Raw genomic sequence first — 20,621 nt, forward strand, 5'->3', positions numbered from 1 at the left:
AGGCATCTGCGGGTAAAACGAATAACCGTTTTCACACGACAATACCCACACGCTACTCGAAATATTTTGGTCACAAGTATATGGCGGAACGCGTAAGTCTTGGGCTGAATGTTTTCGCTGTTGAAGCAACTCCATAGATTGTAGCTTCGGTGGTCGCACATGTATGTCTCTGATATTATTTGAGACTGCTGCGGCGTTACCATTATCTTTGGACGTAGCGGCGTTCGCACTGCGCAGTCGTCTGCTGGGTAGGTGGGGTGTGCTGTGTGCATGTAGTGGTCGGGATTGCGTATTGACTGCTGTGTAGCTAGTAGGCTGCGTATACCGGCATTGCTGTATTCTCTTCTGGACACTTAAGTGGATCTCACTTTTTGCTGCTACTAGCTCTACTGCCGTTAGAAAGATACTAGATAGCCATGAGTACGCCGGTGAAAAAGGTGCCGCTACATCTTCAGGTTAGTAGACGAAAATATTTATCTTTACAATTACGTTTCGCCCTTTTTTTCATTTTCTTTTTTTACCGTCTGTGCATTGTAGCTTGTTGTGCCACAATTCCGTAGAAGCAAGAGATTTTAATACACCGCACGTACATAGAGATACGTAAAAGGCTAGAAAATAATTATTTAATACGATAAATAGAATTTATTTGAACATTGGCTCAATATTATGTAAATTTAGAGATCGCTACACCGTTTTCGGTTCCCCAGCTTTCATGCAGTATAAAGTTGTCATTTTTGTTTATTCGTTATTGTTAGTGAACTTCCATTGTTGTGTTCTGATCATAGGGTGTGGTAGTGTAGCAAAAAAAAAAAAAAAGGACGTGTATCTGTAATCCTTTGTTACCATTAATTTATTACAGAAAGAAAGCTGTAGAGAGCTGTATTCGTGTTACTGTATAGTTTGTTTGTTAATGAATTCCGATTTTTCCCTGTGTGCGTTGGTTTAGCCGTAAGTAGCATGTCTTATTTTGACGTATGATTTAAATCGATATCAGTTTTGTTCGATCATCACTTGCCTGCCCAATCACTGTATGTGCAATCTTTTCAAAGGTTTTTTTTTAATTTTTATTTTTTTTAATAATTTGTGGAAAAAGACGTAGAGTAACTGTGGGAGAGACAAACTTTGAGTCTCACAACTGCTATAGTAGACGACGTTTATGAACAACTGTGTTGTATTTTTGGTCCAGTTTCATAGCTACCGTCGTCGTATTGTTGCACTTCAGTCCTGATTTTCCAGTCGTAGTTAGCTTCTCGAGTACAATTGAAATACACTTTGAGGATTGCGCATGTATTATTCCTCCAGCTTAATCATTGTGGAAATTTGCAGCACGTTTGCTTTCGGTAGTATTATTAATGGCAGTGGAGGTGTAATGATTTGTCCACTGGACTCAAAGGTACTCGTGTCGTGTATATCTACTCATTATGATGCTAGAGGTTAAAGAAGAAAATACTTGCAGAGCTTCATAGGTCATATGGCTCCCTTGCGTGTATCAGCTAGTAATCCACAATATTACATATTTGTACCATGGTAGGCTGTTACCTGCCTAATCACTGGACATGATGTAACATGAAGGGGCTGTATTGGAAATGAAACATGTATTCCTCACTGAAGTTAAGATTTACTTTTGATTTTAGTAGACTTATGATTTATACAAATTATTGTACACCTATCTGAAACCACTCATACTGAAGTGTAAGTAAATAGCAATGAAGCATTCTCTTGAAGACTACACTTGAAATACTTAACTTTGTTCTCTGTGTGGTTATCAGTTAGTTGGGAATGCTTGTTTGTAAAGCAGTTTTCCTCAGTGTTTAGTACTGGTGTTCTAAATGTACGTTTGTTATACATGAAAAATAATTTATATAAATTTATGAACAAAAAATTATGAAAGTAAATTGCGAAGGACCTAAATTTGTTGAGGTAGTCTGTTCTCATTGGTGCTGCCGGTTGTTTCAGCCCCAGTAATTTAATTTTGGAAGCACCTATGTACTATCATGTTTCTCCATATAGTTTATTGCCACCACTACAGTAAACAGCTCACAAAACATTAATTTATTGAAGCAGCTTGCCAGATTATTGTTGTAGGATGTGAGCATTGACATTTCTACAGGAAAAACTTTAAGGCAACAGCGTGAAATGTGTACTCGTCACTGTTGACTATGTTGTTGTACGTGACTGGGATCGTAGCCACGTAGGGCGTAATAATGACAACCTACCTGATACACTAAGTGCTGTGGACTGATAATATTTTAAATACCAGTAGCACCAAATACATTGGAACCACAAATTTGCCAGATCTTGTCAGGGAAAGGGGGCATGATTGGCCCTGAATGTTCTGGTGTGATTTGTAGAGCCGGGGAGTTGTTATTGAAGTTACAGTATTAGTTATGAAGTACTGTCCATTTTACAGTGTACTTAAGCAGATACTGTTCTTAGGTTTGATAAGTTGGTAGTGGAGGACTTCATTTTTGCTGATTTTATCAGTGAGTATTGAACAAGTATTTGGAAAGTACATAACACAATAATGAAGTGTCACATATTCACATACTTGCAGAGTTTCATAGGTCATATGTGCAGTGCAGTGATTCACGGAGCAGAGAAAATATTGCACTCGTGGGTTTATGTTCAAAATTGACAACTGCTGTTGTAAAGGCTTCAATTTCCAGATATCATAGTTGGTGTTATTTCCAATCACCTGTTTCCTGCTCTGGAAACAATGAATGAATTGACACATAGAATCAACCCTTAACCCCCTGTCTGACTCACCAGAGCAAGCAGATTATTGACCTGTGTGATGTAACCTGCTATATTCTCATGGTTTTCTGTAAATTCATTTTTTAATTCCCTCTATCTAGGCTAACTTCATAATTCTGCTTTACTGTTGGGGAGGGAACTCAGCTGTGCAACGGCTGTTTCACATGGATATTTTCTGTGTGTTTTTTTTTAATCTGTTCTTTAGCTTTTGTTATTAAGTAGCTCTCTCTCTCTCCCCCCCCCCCCCCCCTCTCTCTCTCTCTCTCCCTCTCCTCCATGTGTCACAGTGTTCTGTTTACTTGAAAAGACTGTCAATGTAAAGTACCGGTGAGGTAATATGCAGATGGTTTGCTTTGTTATTCACAGAGTATGTGATAGGATATCAAAGATGGCTGCTTGAAATCATCCTGAAAAGACGAGGCAGGTGCTTTGCCAGAGTAGATAGTTAACTGAACTTTGTGTTATTTCACTGCATGATCTCCTCCCATTTTGGATAACATAACTTCTGTTTTGTAATAAGTGGAAGGGAGTATGTGTTGTTACCTCATCATTTGTAATACCTTATTCATCCACTATATTTCACTATAATGATTCTCAGTAAACAGTGGCAGATACTGTGTTGCAGTCTCCTGATTTAAGTATAACTTAAGTTGGCAAGTAGGTATTGTTCCGTTGATCATGTTGGTATAAGGCATTTCGTCTGTGGCTGAACCGAGTAAGAATGCTTGAGGGATAATTAAATTAAAATTTTATATTTAGTATAACAATATTGGACATATCATATACATTACAGAAATAATATAGACATTATGAAACATTAAAAAAGTATGATAGGATTGGGTGAGAATAGGGCAAATGCCCTAATGAAATGAATCATTCCAGCATTCACCTTAGCAACTTGGAAAACCATGGGAATCCCTCCCGAGTGCGAGTCCAGTACATTATACATGGAAGGTGGCACCACATTGGACTGAATGTGATGAAGGTTCTCTTCTGATGTCTAAGGCAGTTTCTATAGATTTCAGTGGTGGAGGTGCTCAGTAAATGTTATGTTTTACAGTACTTTCTCAAAAGTAGTGAATCATTAAGGGATATGGGTTATAGCTTTGTCTTTATACTATGTGAAAGATTGTCAGAAGTGTTGCTGTGTCATAAGTTGGCCAAGTAATAAACTGGTTAGTGTAAATAGCCAAATTTATAAATTGTCGCATTGTATGAAGGAAAAAGTTCGTATTTCTAAACTAAAAATCTTCATTTTGTGTAGAGGTCTTGGCAAGACCACCCATTACTATATTACTACTGTGATGTAAAACTATACTCAGAAGGCACCTTATGGGATGTGGCTAATGATATTTCTGGTACCACTATCAAGGGAATCATTCCAGCATTCACCTTAGCATCTTGGGAAACCACAGGAACCAAAGTCAGGATGGTTGGATGGGGAATAAACACCAGTCCTCCGGAATGTGAGTTCAGTACATTTTTGAACTCCCTCTGTCTAGACTAACTTCATAATTCTGCTTTACTTTTGGAGAGGGAACATAGTTGTGCAGCCAGCTGTTTCACATTGATATTTTCTGTTTTCCAGAAATGTTTTGCTGTTATTAAGCTTTCATTATAAATTAAGTAACTTCAGTTTCTTCTTCCTCTTCATTCCCTCTCCCTCCCTCACCCTCATGTGTCATTCCTTCTGCTGTTCCATTTGTGAATGTGTGGTGGAAATGTCTGTCACAAAGACTCTGTATGAACTCTACTGATTCCTTTTTTGTGAGTGGGAGGGATCAATATATTGCCTGACACTTTCTGGAACATATGCTGTAAGAATTTCATTAGTAAAGTTCTCCACAGCATGTCTCTTGTAGTGTTTATCACTGGAGTTTGTTGAGCATCACTATAATGTGTTTGTGCTTACTAAAGAAACACGAGACTGAATGTGCTGACCTTCATTGTATCTCTGTCTCATCTGTTAATCCATCTCCGTAAGGGTCGCAGACTGATCAGCAATATTCAAGAATTGTTGAACAGGTGTTGTAAGCCACTTCTTTCATAGATGATTTAAATATCCTCAGGATTCTTCCAGTGTCAGTGTGGTATCTGCTTTTCCTGTAATTGGTTTTGTCATTCCGCTTTAGGTCCACTAAATGTTGTAAGGGACTGTAAGTCAGTGAAATGAAATGAATACCGAACTAAGTTCTTGGTTGTAGATCAGAAATGTTCGTATAATGAGTGACATATTATTTGATCCAACTATCCTAATTTGCATTTCCTGTGGTTTTTCTGAAATCGGTGTGCGTTATTCATTTTGTTATTCTGGTATGGCTTTGCACTAACTGCCATATCTGGTAAGCTAAATCAGTGCTTCCAGAATGCCGAAACTTTTTACATTGCTTGTAACACTTAATTTCTACCTTTTCACAGAATAGCAAGCTTTTCCTTCCTGTGCACCATATTAGATAGAAAAGTATTTCCTCTACATGTTCCATAAGCAACCTGACGTGTACGGTGGAGGGTACTTCATGTATCATTGTCACTTTCACTTTTCCTGTTCCTATCACGAATAGTGCGCGGAAAAAACGAAAGTTGGTGTTCCTCCATGTGAGCGAGAATGTCTCTTAACCTTCGTTGTCTTTTCTCGAGGTATGTGTAGACGGAAGAAATGTATTGACTCTTCGAGGAATGTAAGCTGTAGCACTTCTGTCAGTAAACTGCTCCGTCATGCCCACCCCCTTATAGCGTCTGCCATTGTAGTTGGATCACCTAGTAAGGCTGCCAAACTGACGAGCAATACTGAAGCGCTGTCGAACCGGGGTTTTGTAAGCTACACCCTTCGTGGGTGAACTACACCTGAGGATTCTTCCAAGAAATCGATGGCATCTGCCTTTCTTACTAATAGTTTTACGTTGTTGCTCAATTTAAAATCGCTCGGTTCGTATCCTCCCAGGTATGCAGTAGATATGGTCGTTTCCAGTGATTGTTAGGTAATCTTACCACTGTCCAGCATGCTGCATTTGTTTTAATGGTTAATGAAAACCACCTTAGCTGTATTATTACAGATTCGTTGTTTCACGACCGGTTTCGTTCTTCGTACATCCGCAGATGTAGAGTTGTGCTAGAATCATGATATAAATGGCTTGGTCGTCGTAAAATACAGAACGATGCACATGATACGTACACTCGGCAGTCTAGTGAACGCAGCATGCCATGTTCGCCATATTTAAGGTTGGTGATCATTGTCTTCGGATTTGGCCTTAAACATTATAAACGACGGCCAGATCTTTATGTAACGATTTGAGCACATCTCGGCACGTTGAAGATTTCCTAAGAACGAAACCGTTCGTTACACAATAAATCTGTAATAATAATGTTGAAAAGGTTTTCATTAATCATTAAAATTGTCAGTTCAGCTGTGGTATTCAACGTGATAAGCTCTTTACGTTTGATTCTGTTGAGGGTCAACTGCCAACTCGATCCTCGGCAAGTCTTCCTGCATTTTGCTACAATATTCTAACGCTGCAACTTCTCCTTATGCTACAGCATCGTCCTCGAATACCTGCACGGGGTGCTTGCGGCGTTAGCCGCGTAGTCATTTGTATATATTTTTTAGCAGTAATTGCCCCATAACACTGCCTTCTAGCATACTCGAAGCAAAAGATTTCTCATCAAAGAATGTTCTGTTGCAACGAACTCTTCGATTCAGTAACAAAGCAGATCACATATTCCGTAAACTCGTATTTTGTTCATTAGGCGACATCGAAAGCCTGTCGAACTCAAAAGGAACACGGCATTTACCATGAGTGCCAGTATCATCTGCTATTTAGCTCTTGGGGACAGAGCGAGCTAGGATTCATACCATCGTTGTTTACAGAATCCAAGTTTTTCCCTTCAGAGCAGAAAAATTGTCTCCAGAAGCTCGTAACACCCATAAAATGTATTTTGATAAAATTCTACAACGGATTGACGTCAGCGATACGTAAGTGTCCCGTTAAAGGTGCAGTTACCTTCCTTCCGTTGAGCGCTTTTAGCTGATTTACCATACCGCAGTCACATAACTGGATATGCCACACCCATGTGTTACTGCGACTACTGAAAAGCGCATCTGCAGTACGACCTTCCTCGGTGGAACAATGTCGAAAAACGGAATTTAGTACTTCTGCCATCCTTCTTTTCTGTGCATGTATGTTCACTGATGACTGGACAGATGACTTTATTCTGTTTATAGGTGTAACGTAATACCAAAGCCTCTTAGAATTTCGCGTCCGTTTTTTAGATAGAATTGTATATCAGAGTTCGTTGAACGTTTCACATCATTACACCCCTACTGGCTTCAATTAGTTTTTGTTTGTTCACAGAGCTCTGGTACTCTTTCGTTTCGGAACAGTTTTCTAATTGAGGCGTATTGCACAGCAGAAATACGTTCCCACGTTTCGTAACATTCCTATTGACACCCGTCGTCAATGATGGACAAGGGCGTGATGATTACGGGTTCCCTACCAAACGCAGGGATCGCACTAGAAACTCCCGGCGTATGGCAAGGAGTACGTGCCTGTTGTGGCTGGGGCATGGGAACTTAAGGTGGCGGTGAGCGCAGAATGGAGTGTGGGAGGTCGGGAAAATATCACAAAATCTCATGTGAAGGGGATGGCGGCAATGAAAATGTCACATCAACTTTTTAAGTAAGAGGATATGTTGTTATAACGGATAAGACTTTGTTTTATATAATTAATCCCGAGAATAGACAATACTTAAGTGTCCACCAGTCTTCATGACCTCCTTGAACAGAACCGAATGCTTTACAGGTGTGCATGCCCGGAATTCCCCGATTTAGTGTCAGATTGCATTCGGGGAGTTCTTTGCCGCACCAGTCGAAATCGCAGCATGTCAGTCATGACATTCTGACAATGCCAATGTTAGGCGGCATGCCGAAGACGAGATGCATGTGCGAGCAAGGAGTTAATCGTTTGTGGAAGGAAGCTAAGCTAAAGTTCACCAACAAGAATCCTCGTAAGTGATCATATAAATCGAGAGATTGAAAAGCTTCATAATCCGAAAGTTGAAAGGAAAGTACAAATAATGTTGTCTTTCGTCTACTAAGTAAGTGAATGTTCAGACACTTTTAATGTATGTAATATACCAATAAAAGGTCATTTTTAGGGATCCGTCAAAATGGTTAACACCATTTTCGTGAAATATTTCTGTCCTATCTGTCTGCCCATCCAAATACTACTCAGTAGTTTTAATTGTGTGTTTAAAACACTGTTTAATACTTTTTATAAGTAAAACACGATTTTATTAGTGTGTTTTAAACAATGTTTATATACAAATAAACTTTCATTTTTACGTCCTTTGACACAATTACGGGGCAAACTTCATGTGAGGAGGAGGTGGGGGTCCCACCACATCTCACTAAGAGGGAAAGGGGCTCCAAATTTTAAAGAAAACAGCTCAAGTAGTTAATGGACGTCCCCTTACCTGACAAGGTAACAGTTGCTTTGGCTGGGTCGTGTCTGTGGGGAGTACTCGTGTTTGGAGTGGGTGGCCCAAGGCGGATGACTCTCGAATGAAGTGGATCAAACTTTCTTCTGCTGTTGGTTGCATGGCCCCAGTAGTCTCATCTGCAGGAAAGCGTTACTGCAATACAGAGCAGTATGACCCCATAATATTTTCGTACCTGGCTATGCTGCGGGAGGAATGTAGGGCTAACAGGAATGGGAGAAATACGCCCCACAATACTTAATTTGATGTAGAACTAACAGGGACTCCACAAAACCATTATTCTTTGTTGAACGCTGTGAGAGGTTTTCGCCAAGGCTGTTATGCTACTGACAATTTGGTCTACCTAGAATCTGCTATTCGGTCAGCTTTTGCCCATAGTCAACAGCTTATTGCTTGTGACACCACATGGCATCTTCATGTCCTCATTACCCAGCAAAAATGGGGTCTCTATGACCCACTCCTGATTCTTGCCTAGAACTTGTCAAACCATACATTCTGAGTTCAAGTTGGTGCTTTCTGCAGAGAACGCAAGAAAATAGGGTCCACAGGGCTATGTATTGAGTTTGTTCCTTTCTCAAGGGGCTGTTAATGATCTAGCTGCAGCTGTGAAATCTGCAGTGTAACCCTCTCTCCATGCTGTCTATTTTTATTGCTCCTCCACAGTGGGTGTTGCTGAACACCAACTGCAGGGTGCCATACGAAAGAGGCAGTCCTTTGCTCTCAGCCATGGCTTTGTTTCCAGCTGCCAAGACATGTTCCATGCACTTCTGTGACCATCATGCTGTCCGTCCACTAATAGAACCAGTTGCTCATTGTGATAGAATCTATCGCTTTTTGGGACTAGTCTTCAATGCCCAGTAGATGCGGCTTTCAAATCTTTGCCAACTTAAGCATATGTGCTGGTCGCACCAGAATACTGTTCACTGCCTCAGTAGCACCAGCTGGTACGCGTACCACTCTACGGTTTTGCATTGTAACAAAGCTCCAATCCTGTCCCATCTTGATTATGAGGATCTGGCATATTGCTCGGTATCGCCTTCAGCATTGGGGATGCTGCATCCTTTTTTACTAACCCTGTGAACAGCTTACACACGGTAGCTGGGGTCCCTCCACTACACATCATGAACTGCTGCTGCTCTTCACCTATACAGTATACATTCACTGCCCCCCCCCCCCCCCCCCCCCCCCCCGCCCCAAGCATTTGAACTACTTATTAGGGAGATCCACCTCTCACAGCAGACCGGAGTTGCGAAGGCAGTTTGTGTACAGTGTCTCTACTGTAAACTTCAGCTTGCCCCACAGTTGCCTCTTGTCAGGGAGCAATTGCGTATGCCCTCATCGTGTGTACCCTGTCCTTGTACCTGTCTTGACATATCCTTTGGACCAGAAGAATCTGTTGACCCCATGTTTTTCCGCCACCTGTTCCTGGCCGTCCTTGATACATATCTGGGTCTGGAAGTGGTATACATTGATGGCTCTGTGCTCACCAGAGGAACCGGTTTTGCCTACACACATGCAAGGTGCCTTGAACTACACTCCATTCCAAACATACGCAGTTTATTCACTGCAGTATTGGTGACCATTGCTCGAGCTTTGTCATATTGGTTCTTGCACCAGTGAGATGTTCTTAACTGGCAGTGACTACCTAAATAGTCTCCAGGCTATCAACCAGTGCTACCCTCGACAGCCTTTGGTTGTGACTATCCAGGATCTCCTTTCTGACCTCCATCAAGCTGGATGGTTGAACATCTTTGTCTGGAACCAGGTTACGAACGGATCCCAGGGAAGAAACATGCTGACTGGTTGGCCAAGTTGGCTATGAGGATACCGACTTTGGAGATATGGTACTGGAACAGGACCTTTGGTTGGCTGTGCTGTGAATTGTTGGGGGCTTGGCACATGGATTTGTGTGCCCTGGTTTCTTGGACAAACTGTGAGCAACAAAAGGGATGGTGACTGTGTGGCAGTCTTCTCTTCAAGCTTTGCACAGGGAATCTACCATACTGTCAGCACCTCCTGCGGGTCTGGGGTTAGAATAGTCCCGAGGTATTCCTGCCTGTCGTAAGTGGCAACTAAAAGGCTAAAAGGAATCTCACACACTTTGACCTTTACGTGATGGTCCCCTGTAGAATTTGACCTCCATTTTTCAAAATTTTCCCAAAGAGTGAGGCAATTAGGGCAGGGCGCCTTACATGGTGCATCATGTCCATCACGCGCTGAGACCTATCGCATCCTTTGTCGATGTGGATCTGCACTTCTGCTCGTACTCCAACTGTTGGGTGAGGTCACCATCCAGGGTGGATATTTTTCCATCCACTGTGCAGTATCGTTTTCTATGCTGACGATGATAATGGATTGTGTGCTTGCTTGCAGCTGATATCCTGCACGGTAGCCAGTTCATTGTGGTGGGGCTACATGTACCCTGTTGGTTTTAGCCCCATGACCACACAGGGATCACTCTGCGGATGTCTGTGCCATTAACTCCCCACATATGCCAAGGAGTAGATCTTGTAACCCTGGATCATTGGGACTCCCGGCAGTGACCATCCTGCCAGGTGGACTTTGCTGCAGCTGGGTGGCGCCCGTGGAGAGGGCTCCTGTACAGAGTGGGTGGCATAAGGGGGATGGCACGCGATGAAGCGTAATACATCATCTCTTCCTGGTGGTCAAACACCAGCAGTTTCAAAGCATTCACGGGCTCAATTCAATGCACAGAAGTACGGCCCCAAATCGTTCCCCTCCCTGGCCACACCATGGGAGGAACGTCAGGCTAAGGATGGCAGTGGCTCTTATTCGCCCCGGTGCCTTGTACGTTAGAGAGCTGATGGGGAATCTTTCATGACGACATAGCCTCAGTTTTTTGTTGAGCATATAGAGGACAAGTTTGTGGAGGTAGAGGGCTTGTTCAAAATGAGATTTGGGTCAGTCTTGATCAAAACAGCAGCCTCTGTCCAGTCACAGGTGTAACTTGCTTGTGACAAGCTGGGGGAGGTTTCTGTAACCATCACGCCCCATGAGAGCTTAAATATTTGTCCGTTTGAGGGGTAATCAAGTTGCCACCAGTGCCTTCATCTTGGCCTTCGAGGGTGTTACATTACCCGAGAAGATCAAGGTGATGGTCTACCACTGTGATGTAAAGTCCTATATCCCTCCCCCAATGCGATGCTTTAAATGCTGGAAGTTCGGCCATATGTCTTCCCGCTATACTTCCAGCGTCACATGTCGAGATTGCGGACGCCCATCTCATCCCAATATTCCATGTGCCCCACTTCCCATCTCTGTCAACTGCAGAGAGCACCATTTGCCTTGCTCGCCTGACTGCAGGATTCTCCAGAAAGAAAGGAAAATCCTGGAGTGCAAGACCCTGGACCAACAGACCTACACTGTGGCTAAGAGGAAATTTGAATGCCTACATCCTTTACATATGACATCGTCTTAAGCTGCTGCTACAATAGTTCTAACCCCATCAGATCTGCCAACCTCAGTCACCTCTCAGAGCCGGAATACTACACCTGCCCCCTTGATGGTGGGGGGGGGGGGCACTTCCCTCCCTGTTGCTCCTGCACCACCTACTTTGAGAGCAACAGCCCCCCCCCCCTCCCCGCCCCCCAACCATCGGGGATATCAGTCGCCACTTCTGCGCCAGAAGAGCGTAAGTCTTCTTTGGCTCCTCTCGCTAGGAAGGGGTCCCTTGGGTCACTCCCTTCCCAGGTTTCTGCTACTGTGAAAGATGACACCCACCAGTGGCTGAAGAGCCCTGAAGCAGCTGGTTGTAGGGCTACATACTCATCCTCAATCCTGGAGACTGAATCAGTGAAGTTCTCCTAGCCAGGGAAACCCAAGGAGCAGTGAGAGAAATCCAAAAAGATCCTCAAAACCAAGGGAATTGCAGTGCCACCCACACCACCACTACCTACAAGCTCTGCATCTGTGGATGAGGTGGAGATTCTGGCGTCCACTGAGGACCTAGATCTCGCCGGACCCTCAGACACAATGGATGTAGACTACTCAGGCAATAAGTTTGTGGCAGCAAGTGACCCTGAGGCATAAACTGCCTTCCCAGTCTCTCAATGACGTCATCCTAAGGTGGAATTGCGACGGTTTTTTCCACCTCCTCGCTGAGCTATGGCAACTGCTAAGCATTACACCTGCTAACTGCATTGCCCTCCAGGAAACTTGGTTCCCGGCAATGCAGACCCCTGCCTTCCGCAGCTATAAGGGATATAACAGGAATTATAGCGACTATAGCCGTGTGTCAGGTGGAGTTTGCGTTTGTCCTAAACTCAGTATGTAGTGAAACTGTGCCCCTTGAAACCCCTCTTGAAGCTGTGGCTGTCAGAATAAGGATGACACAGTAAATAACTGTCTGCAATGTGTATCTTCCTCCAGATGGTGCAGTAACCCTGAATGTATTAGCTGCACTGATTGATCAACTCCCTAAATCTTTCCTACTTTTGGGAGATTTTAACACCCATAACTCCTTGTGGGATGGCACCATACTTACTAGCAGAGCCAGAGATTTCGAAACTTTACTGTCTCAGTTCGACCTCTGCCTCTTAACTACTGGGGTCACCACACATTTCAGTGTTGCTCATGGTAGTTATTCAGCCATTGATTTATCAGTTTGTAGCCCAGGACTTCTCCCATCTATCCACTGGAGAGCACATGACAACCTGTGTGGTAGTGACCACTTCCCCCCCCCCCCCCCCCCATCTCCCTGTCACTGCTCCGGCATCAGGCCCACGGACGCCTGCTCAGATGGGCATTAAAAAGGCAGACTGGGAAACTTTAACCTCTGCTGTCACCATTAAATCTCCCCCACATAGGAACATCAGTGTGATGGTTGAGCAGGTGACAACAATCCTTTGACTACAACAATCCTTTCTGCAACAGAAAACGCGATCCCTTACTCTTTGGGGTCCCCCTGGTGAAAGGTAGTCCCTTGGTGGTCGCCGGAAGTCGCTGAAGCAATTACAGAGCGTCAATGAGCTCAACAGTGGCATAAGGGGCACCCTTCCCTGGAGCACCTCATAGCCTTTAAATGGCTCCATGCTTGCATTCGCCAACTTATCAAATGACGGAGGCAGGAGTGTTGGGAGAGATACGTCTCGACCATTGGGTGCCATACGTCACCTTCCCAAGTCTGGTCAAGGATCAAACGTGTTTTCGAGTATCAGACCCCAACAGGTGTTCCCAGTGTTAGCAAAAATGGTGTGTTATCTACCGACGCAATTGCGATTGCTGAGCACTTTGCTGAGCACTATGCTAGAGCCTCTGCGTCGGAGAATTAACCCCCAGCCTTTTGCACTCCCCATCAGCAGCTAGAAGGGAAAGTCCTCTTGTTCACTACACGCCACAGTGAATCCTATAACGCCCCATTTACAGAGTGGGAGCTCCTCAGTGCCCTTGCACATTGCTCCGACACTGCTACTGGGCCAGATCGGATCCACAGTCAGATGATTAAACATCTCTCATCTGACTACTAGCGACATTTCCTCATCACCTTCAACCAGATCTGGTGTGATGACGTCTTTCCGTCGCAATGGCAGGAGAGCACCATCATTCCGGTGCTCAAACCCGGTAAAAACCAGCTTGATGTGGATAGCTATTGGCCCATCAGCCTCACCAGTGTTCTTTGTAAGCTGCTGGAATTTATGGTGTGCCAGCAGTTGGGTTGGGTCCTGGAGTCATGTGGCCTACTGGTTCCATGTCAAGGTGGCTTCTGCCAGGGACGCTCTACCACTGATAATTTTGTGTCCCTCGAGTCTGCGATCCGAACAGCCTTTTCCAGATGCCAGTACCTAGTTTACATCTTTTTTTTTATTTATGAAAAGCATATGACACGAGCTGGTGACATCATATCTTGGCCACATTATATGAGTGGGGTGTCCGAAGCCTGTTCCTTATTTTTATCCAAAATTTCCTGTCGCTTCATACTTTCCGTGTCCAAGTTGGTGCCTCCCATAGTTCCCCCCATATCCCGGAGAATGGGGTCCCGCAGGGCTCTGTATTGAGCGTAACTCTATTTTTAGTGGCCATTAATGGTCTAGCAGCTGCTGTAGAGCCATCTGTCTCACCTTCTCTGTATGCAGATGACTCCTACATTTCGTACTGCTCCACCAGTACTTGTGTTGCTGTTCCGTGCCTACAGGTAGCCATCCACAAGGTGCAGTCATGGGCTCTAGCTCACAGTTTCCAGTTTTCGGTCACAAAGTCGTGTGTTATGCACTTGTGTATGTGTTGTACCATTAATCCGGAACCAGAACTTTACCTTAATGACGATCTGCTCACTGTAGTGGAGACACATCTATTCTTAGGACTGGTTTTCGACTCCCAATTGACTTAGCTTCCTCACCTTCGTCAGCTTAAGTGGAAATGCTGGCAGCACCTCAATGCCCTCCGCTGCCTGAGCAGCACCAACTGGGGTGCAGATCACTCTATGCTGCTGCAGCTCTACAGAGCCCTTGCTGAGTCCTCCTGGACTATGGGAGTCTGGTTTATGGTTCAGTGGCACCCTCAGTGTGTCAGCAGTTGGGTTGGGTCCTGGAGTCACGTGGCCTACTGGTTCCATGTCAGGGTGGCTTCCACCAGGGTCGCTCTACCACTGATAACACACTTGGCCCAGTGCACCACTGTGGCATTCGCCTAGTGACTGGAGGTTTTAGGACAAGTCTGGTGACCAGCGTCCTGGTGGAGGCCGGAGCCCCTCCATTGCAGGTTAGGCATGCACACGTGCTGGCCAGTTAGGTTGCACACATTCGTAGTTCTCCTGCGCATCCGAATTACTGTCTCCTCTTCCCACCCATGGCGGTTCATCTCCCGCATCGGCAGCTGAAGTCAGGGCTCCCAATTGCAGTTGGTGTCCGATCCCTTCCTTCTTGAACTGTAGTCCTTGCCTTTACCACATATACTTGAGGTCCATTCACGTACACCTCCATGGTGTACACCTAGGCAGCGGCTTCACCTGGACCTTTCACATGGCCCTAAGGACACGGTTAACCCCACGGCTCTTCCCGCTGCCACTTCCTCTTGATTCTTGACATGTACTGAGACTGTGAAGTGGTTTACACTGACAGCTTTATGGCTGATGGTCACGTCGGCTTCACATACGTCAATGGAGGACATATTGAACAGCAGTCCTTGCCCGATGGCTGCAATGTTTTTACTGCAGACCTGGTGCTCTTGAGCACATACGTTCATTCCCTGGGGAGTCATTTCTTCTGTGTACTGACTCCTTGAGCAGCTTACAAGCAATCATTCAGTGCTACCCTCGTGGTCCTTTGGTAGCTGTCATCCAGGAGTCCGCCTATGCCCTGGAACGGTCAGTCGTTCAGTGGTGTTTGCCTGGGCCCCACGTCACGTTGGAACCCCAGGCAACGAATTTGCTGACAGGCTGACCAAACAGGCTACCCAGAAACTGATTATGGAGATCAGCTTCTCTGTAACTGACGTGCATTCATTACTACACTGCAAGGTTTTGCGGCTTTGGGAGATGGAATGGCATAACCTCAGTACGCACAAAAATTAAGTGCTGTTAAGGAGGCTATGAATATGTGGAAGACCTCCACGTGGGCTGCTTCTCGCAGGGACTATGTGGTTCTCTGTCGGCTTTGCATTCACCACGCTTGGGTGACACATGGCTACCTCCTGCACTGTGATGACCCACCTCAGTGTCAGTGTGGCACTCAGCTGACAGTGGCCCATATCTTGGTGAGCTGTCCTGCTTTGGCTGCCCTGTGACTGACAGGTTTTATTATTCTATATAAGTTTTCACACATGTTCTTTGTCCCTTTGTGTTCTCCACTCTAATGTTAGGTTGGATGTTTTAATGTGTCACAGAGTGGCTAGCTTTTCCTTTTTATTCTCGTGGTCGGCCAGCCACGGTCGTCTGCTCTCTTGTTTTTATCCCTTTTATGTGTTGTGGTTCTTCCATTCTCCTGTTATTGTGCTATACGTCTCCTTTCTTTTCTTTCCCTTGTGTAATTATTTCACTGGGAACAAGGGACCAATGACCTCACAGTTTCGTCCTTTCCCCTCCTCCTCTAAATCAGCCAACCATTCTGTCAGCTTTGCATTAGTCACACTAGACACTCCCTGGCCAGAGCCTACATCACAAGGATTCACCGCACTGTCAATGTGGTATCTGTCTGATGGTGGCCCACATTCTACTGGACTGCCCTAATTTTACCACCTTAGGTCTAAACCTTCAACTTGCTAACACACTGCCTTTGGTGCTAATGGATACTGCCAAAGTGGCTGAGCTGGTTTCACATTTTACCTGTAAAGGTTGTTTGTGCTACTCTCTGAGGTAGGGCATATTGGCCCTGTGAGATGCTTGAGGGATTGGAGGAATGCTCTGTCACGTGCCCCAAGCCAGAGCATTCATAGCTGCCCTTGCTCAGTGGACTGTCTTGGCTTCTACCATTCCCACATTTATAAATCTTCTTATTCTTTTACATATATATCATTGGATTACTGTCGCATCATTGTTCTCTTTCCTAAGACTTTATGAACTGGTATGCATTGCTAGTTTTCTTGTGGAAATGAGGGAGGGTGGGGGAACACCGGACAGATGCAGACGGTGTGTCTCCCATCGCATAACATGTTCCCAGGGCCTCCAGATGCTTTTTGAGCAGAGTAGCTTGCCCATCTTCATCCCCTTACTCTTCTTTCACTTCCACTTGTTTCTCTCTCTAGCTTTTATTGATTCTCGGTTACATTAGAGTTCATCAGGATTTGTCCTTTCTCTGTGAGTTCTGTTCACGGCTTAAGGCATATAGGATGGAGGAACTCGTGACTGTGCCGTTCGGTCCCATTAACCCCACCAGTCAGATCAATCTTAGATGCTTTTGTAGTTATCTAATACTAAATTAACGTATTGCCTCCAATATACATAAGAGTGATACTTTCTTTAATTAATGGGCCCGATAATCTCCCATCTGAGAAATCAAATTGGTTTTCAGATTGATGGAGATGTTTTGCTTCTCCAAAAAGATCAATATGTGCATGCACCATGTCCTGTGCCACTCTAGTATCCACTTACTGTGGGTAGTGTACACCTGGCCTCTTAAGGAGGAGGTGGTTCTTAAGGAGGAGGTGGTTCTAAAATTCTCCAACCGATTGTGGATTTAGAGGAAACGGCATCCAAGATTGTCACAGAATCTTCTTTGCCGCTGGTTTAAGGCCTCCACTCAGCTCCAAATCAGAGGACAGGTGGGATTGATGCTGCAAAGGTGCTCAATCATCCACTTAATGCTGAAGCTCCGAATGAGGAGCAAGCCTACCCTCTACCCCCCTACCCTCTGCACTTCTCCCTGGCAGACAGGGTATCCTCTGTGCTGGCTGAGATGAACTATCAGCTGTGGGCAAGACCTCAAATCTGATTTAATGAAGAACAGGAAAACCATGCTGTGAGTGCCTACTTTTTCCTCCCGACCAGAGATTCGCTGTTTGCCATTCACCCTCAAGTGAGTGTGAGCTGATGAGATTGAGTGCACCGAGAGGTGCAGCAGCAGCAGGGTTTCCAGGTGACACTAGATAACAGAGGTGCCATAGCTTTTGGCAGTCAACGAGATGTAAACTTAATTGATCATTTTATTTGCAAAATAACAACTCTAGTACTTTGTCATATTTAATCTTTTCAGTTTCTCAGTCAAAACCAACTTGCAAATTATTGACCAGTGTCATTTATCATCAGTATGATGTACTCTCCTTCAAACATAATTATTCTCATGTATTTGACCTAATTTTGTTTTTGTGGGCAAGATCATTCAACACTGTTCTTGCATTAGCCATTCTAGTCTGTAAATGTCGTTCCACAGAAACTTTTATCACCGACACTAAGTGACTGTCAAGTGGCAATTGAACTTTCAGGGTGGCACTCAAGTTCAGAAGTACAGGCTTGTTATGCACTTTCACGTAACTTCATGAACCATGAAATCGTTATGGTGCTATGGACATAAATGTTCCACTCCTAGCTGCAACAGAACACTTCATGGTAGTAATGCCTACGTTCACCAGTATCTTCCTGAGATTTATTTATAGCCAGTGGTTCATCAATTACTCCAATGGAGTGTGTCTGAATGTCTAGTTGAAATAATTGAATGAGATGGTCGTCAGATTAATGCTCTCCTGTTCGGGTAGGCAGAAATGACCATCGTAATAAAATAAGAGAAATAAGAGCTTAAACGGAAAGATTTAAGTGTTTCTTTTACCCCACACGCCATTCGAGAGAAGTAGTATGAAAATGGTTCGATGAACCCTCTGCCAGGCACTTAAGTGTGAATTGCAGTGTCACCATGTAGATGTAGATGGGGATCCATTAATTTAGTAAATTTGGCACTAGCATTACACCTCATAAAAGTTATTTCTAGTGCAGATGCTTCCTCTAGAGCATCAGTTATTAGATCGATGAAAAGTTGAGTGGCATGTGAGACTTCAATTTTTTTTCTTAAACCAGTTAATGTTGCTTGTGCATAACTTTTATAGTTAAATGAATACTCTCCTGAAGCATCCGTAGTACCTAAATGCAGCTGAATGGAATTGTGTTACTGTAAGAATTAATTAATTTGTCCTTATAAGTGTTCCGTACCAACTTGTTGTGGATCCAGGAGAGGTAACACTGAATTGTTTGTCAGTAACACCTAAAGCAGTACATAAAGTTGTAGTTCAGGAGACAACCAGGAGATGGTGCCATGACAAGATTTGGTGCAACACAATCATGTGTTGAAGATACAGCTTTGTTATCTGTAGACTCTGGAAGAACAATCTACGAGTATTTCCTAAGTTAGCTTTTTGGGTTCCACTAATATGTGCAATTAAAAATTATTCAGCTGGAAATTTCCAGCTGCTATTTATGTCCACAAGGAGTAGCACCTCTACCTTTTTTGATACCGACAGACTATCTGGATCAACAGCAGAAGTTGTCAACGTATCCGAGGTATCGATGCCCGTGATGCTCTATAATACTCTACATACTCCCTTACTGCCATGTTTTCCATTATCCGACCACAAAGGAGAGGGTCATTTGAATAATGTGAGGCAGCTTTCACTTTGAAAAGTTCAAAAATCTCACATGTGAAACCAGGTCCATACTTTGACACCATTTGCTTATTGTTATGGGATGTGGCAGGCAAGTGTTAATGCAAAGCTGTGTCATAGTTTCTAGGAACAACAGAATTTGTGGCATTGGGAAACTAATGTGACAATAACTTTAAATTTGTATTTGATATGCTATTAAGCAATTAAATACTAGTTTCATCTATGTAACTTTTATTCTGTAAGGCTTTTATAACCTCATTCAAATTATTATTTCGCATCTTGAAGCGACAGTTTGGTTTCTGAAGAAGCTTGATTTTCTTCCTGTGTTGTATTTTTCTTCACATAGTGATCAGCTGTCTTGACATGAATAATGGGGTTGTTATGACTAGTTTCTGGAGCAGTGGTTCCCGACCTGTTCTTCAGACCTGTAAGGATTCAGCCTTCACTCTCCAGGATATCTACTGCTGCTGCTACTACAGCAACATAATTAGAACATGAATCCTCTTTTTGTCCCTTCATTTGTGACACTATTTTTAAACACAGTTATCAGGCGAAGCATAAGCAGGCTGAAGGAGCTCCATAGTAGAAATTTATTCTACTAAAAAGAGCTCCACAGGAAAAATGGGCTGGGAACCACAGCGCTAGTGGTTTGACACACAGCGTGGACAATACTCTCCTGGGGACTCGATGACTGTTCATTCAGATCTTCGTAACGTCCTGCAGATAGGTAATTTCCTGCGTTCGTTGCTGCAAAATATGCCTGTGTTTCGGAAACTGCAGCACTTGCTCTAGAATTAAGCATGCATTCAACAGATTGTTAGACCTATGGACCTAAAATGGAGTTACTGTGGCATACAATGGAGTTGGGTTATTCATAAAAACGTCAGTAGATTACAGTGTGACAACAAAAACAGTTAACCATTTGGCTGTAGCAATTCAGTTGGAGAATGGTCCCATAAACATCTGTTTCTCAGCAGAGTAAGACATAGCTCACAAGGGAACCTCCCCATCGCACCTCCCTCAGATTTAGTTATAAGTTGGCACAGTGGATAGGCCTTGAAAAACTGAACACAGATCAATCGAGAAAACAGGAAGAAGTTGTGTGGAACTATGAAAAAAATAAACAAAATATACAAACTGAGTAGTCTATGTGCAAGATAGTCTACATCAAGGATAATGTGAGCTCAGGAGCGCCGTGGTCCCGTGGTTAGCGCAAGGAGATGCAGAACGAGAGGTCCTTGGTTCAAGTCTTCCCACGAGTGAAAAGTTGACTTTCTTTATTTTCGCCAAGTTATGATCTGTCCGTTCGTTCATTGACGTCTCTGTTCACTGTT

General features: G+C 43.9%; 1 protein-coding gene across 3 annotated transcripts in view; it reads left to right on the forward strand.

Annotated features, from left to right (window-relative positions):
- The first annotated feature begins 222 nt into the window (after window positions 1-222).
- The window catches only part of LOC124555249 (dihydropyrimidinase-like), a 205,132-nt gene continuing 184,733 nt past the window's right edge, over window positions 223-20,621 (forward strand). For all 3 annotated transcript variants that reach the window (XM_047129112.1, XM_047129114.1, XM_047129113.1), the window contains exon 1: window positions 223-455. In XM_047129112.1, the coding sequence (XP_046985068.1) occupies window positions 417-455 (39 nt within the window). In that variant the 5' untranslated portion in view covers window positions 223-416. The remainder of the gene's footprint in view (window positions 456-20,621) is intronic.

The sequence above is a fragment of the Schistocerca americana genome, chromosome X (assembly GCF_021461395.2).
Source record: "Schistocerca americana isolate TAMUIC-IGC-003095 chromosome X, iqSchAmer2.1, whole genome shotgun sequence".
Classification (NCBI taxonomy): domain Eukaryota; kingdom Metazoa; phylum Arthropoda; class Insecta; order Orthoptera; family Acrididae; genus Schistocerca; species Schistocerca americana.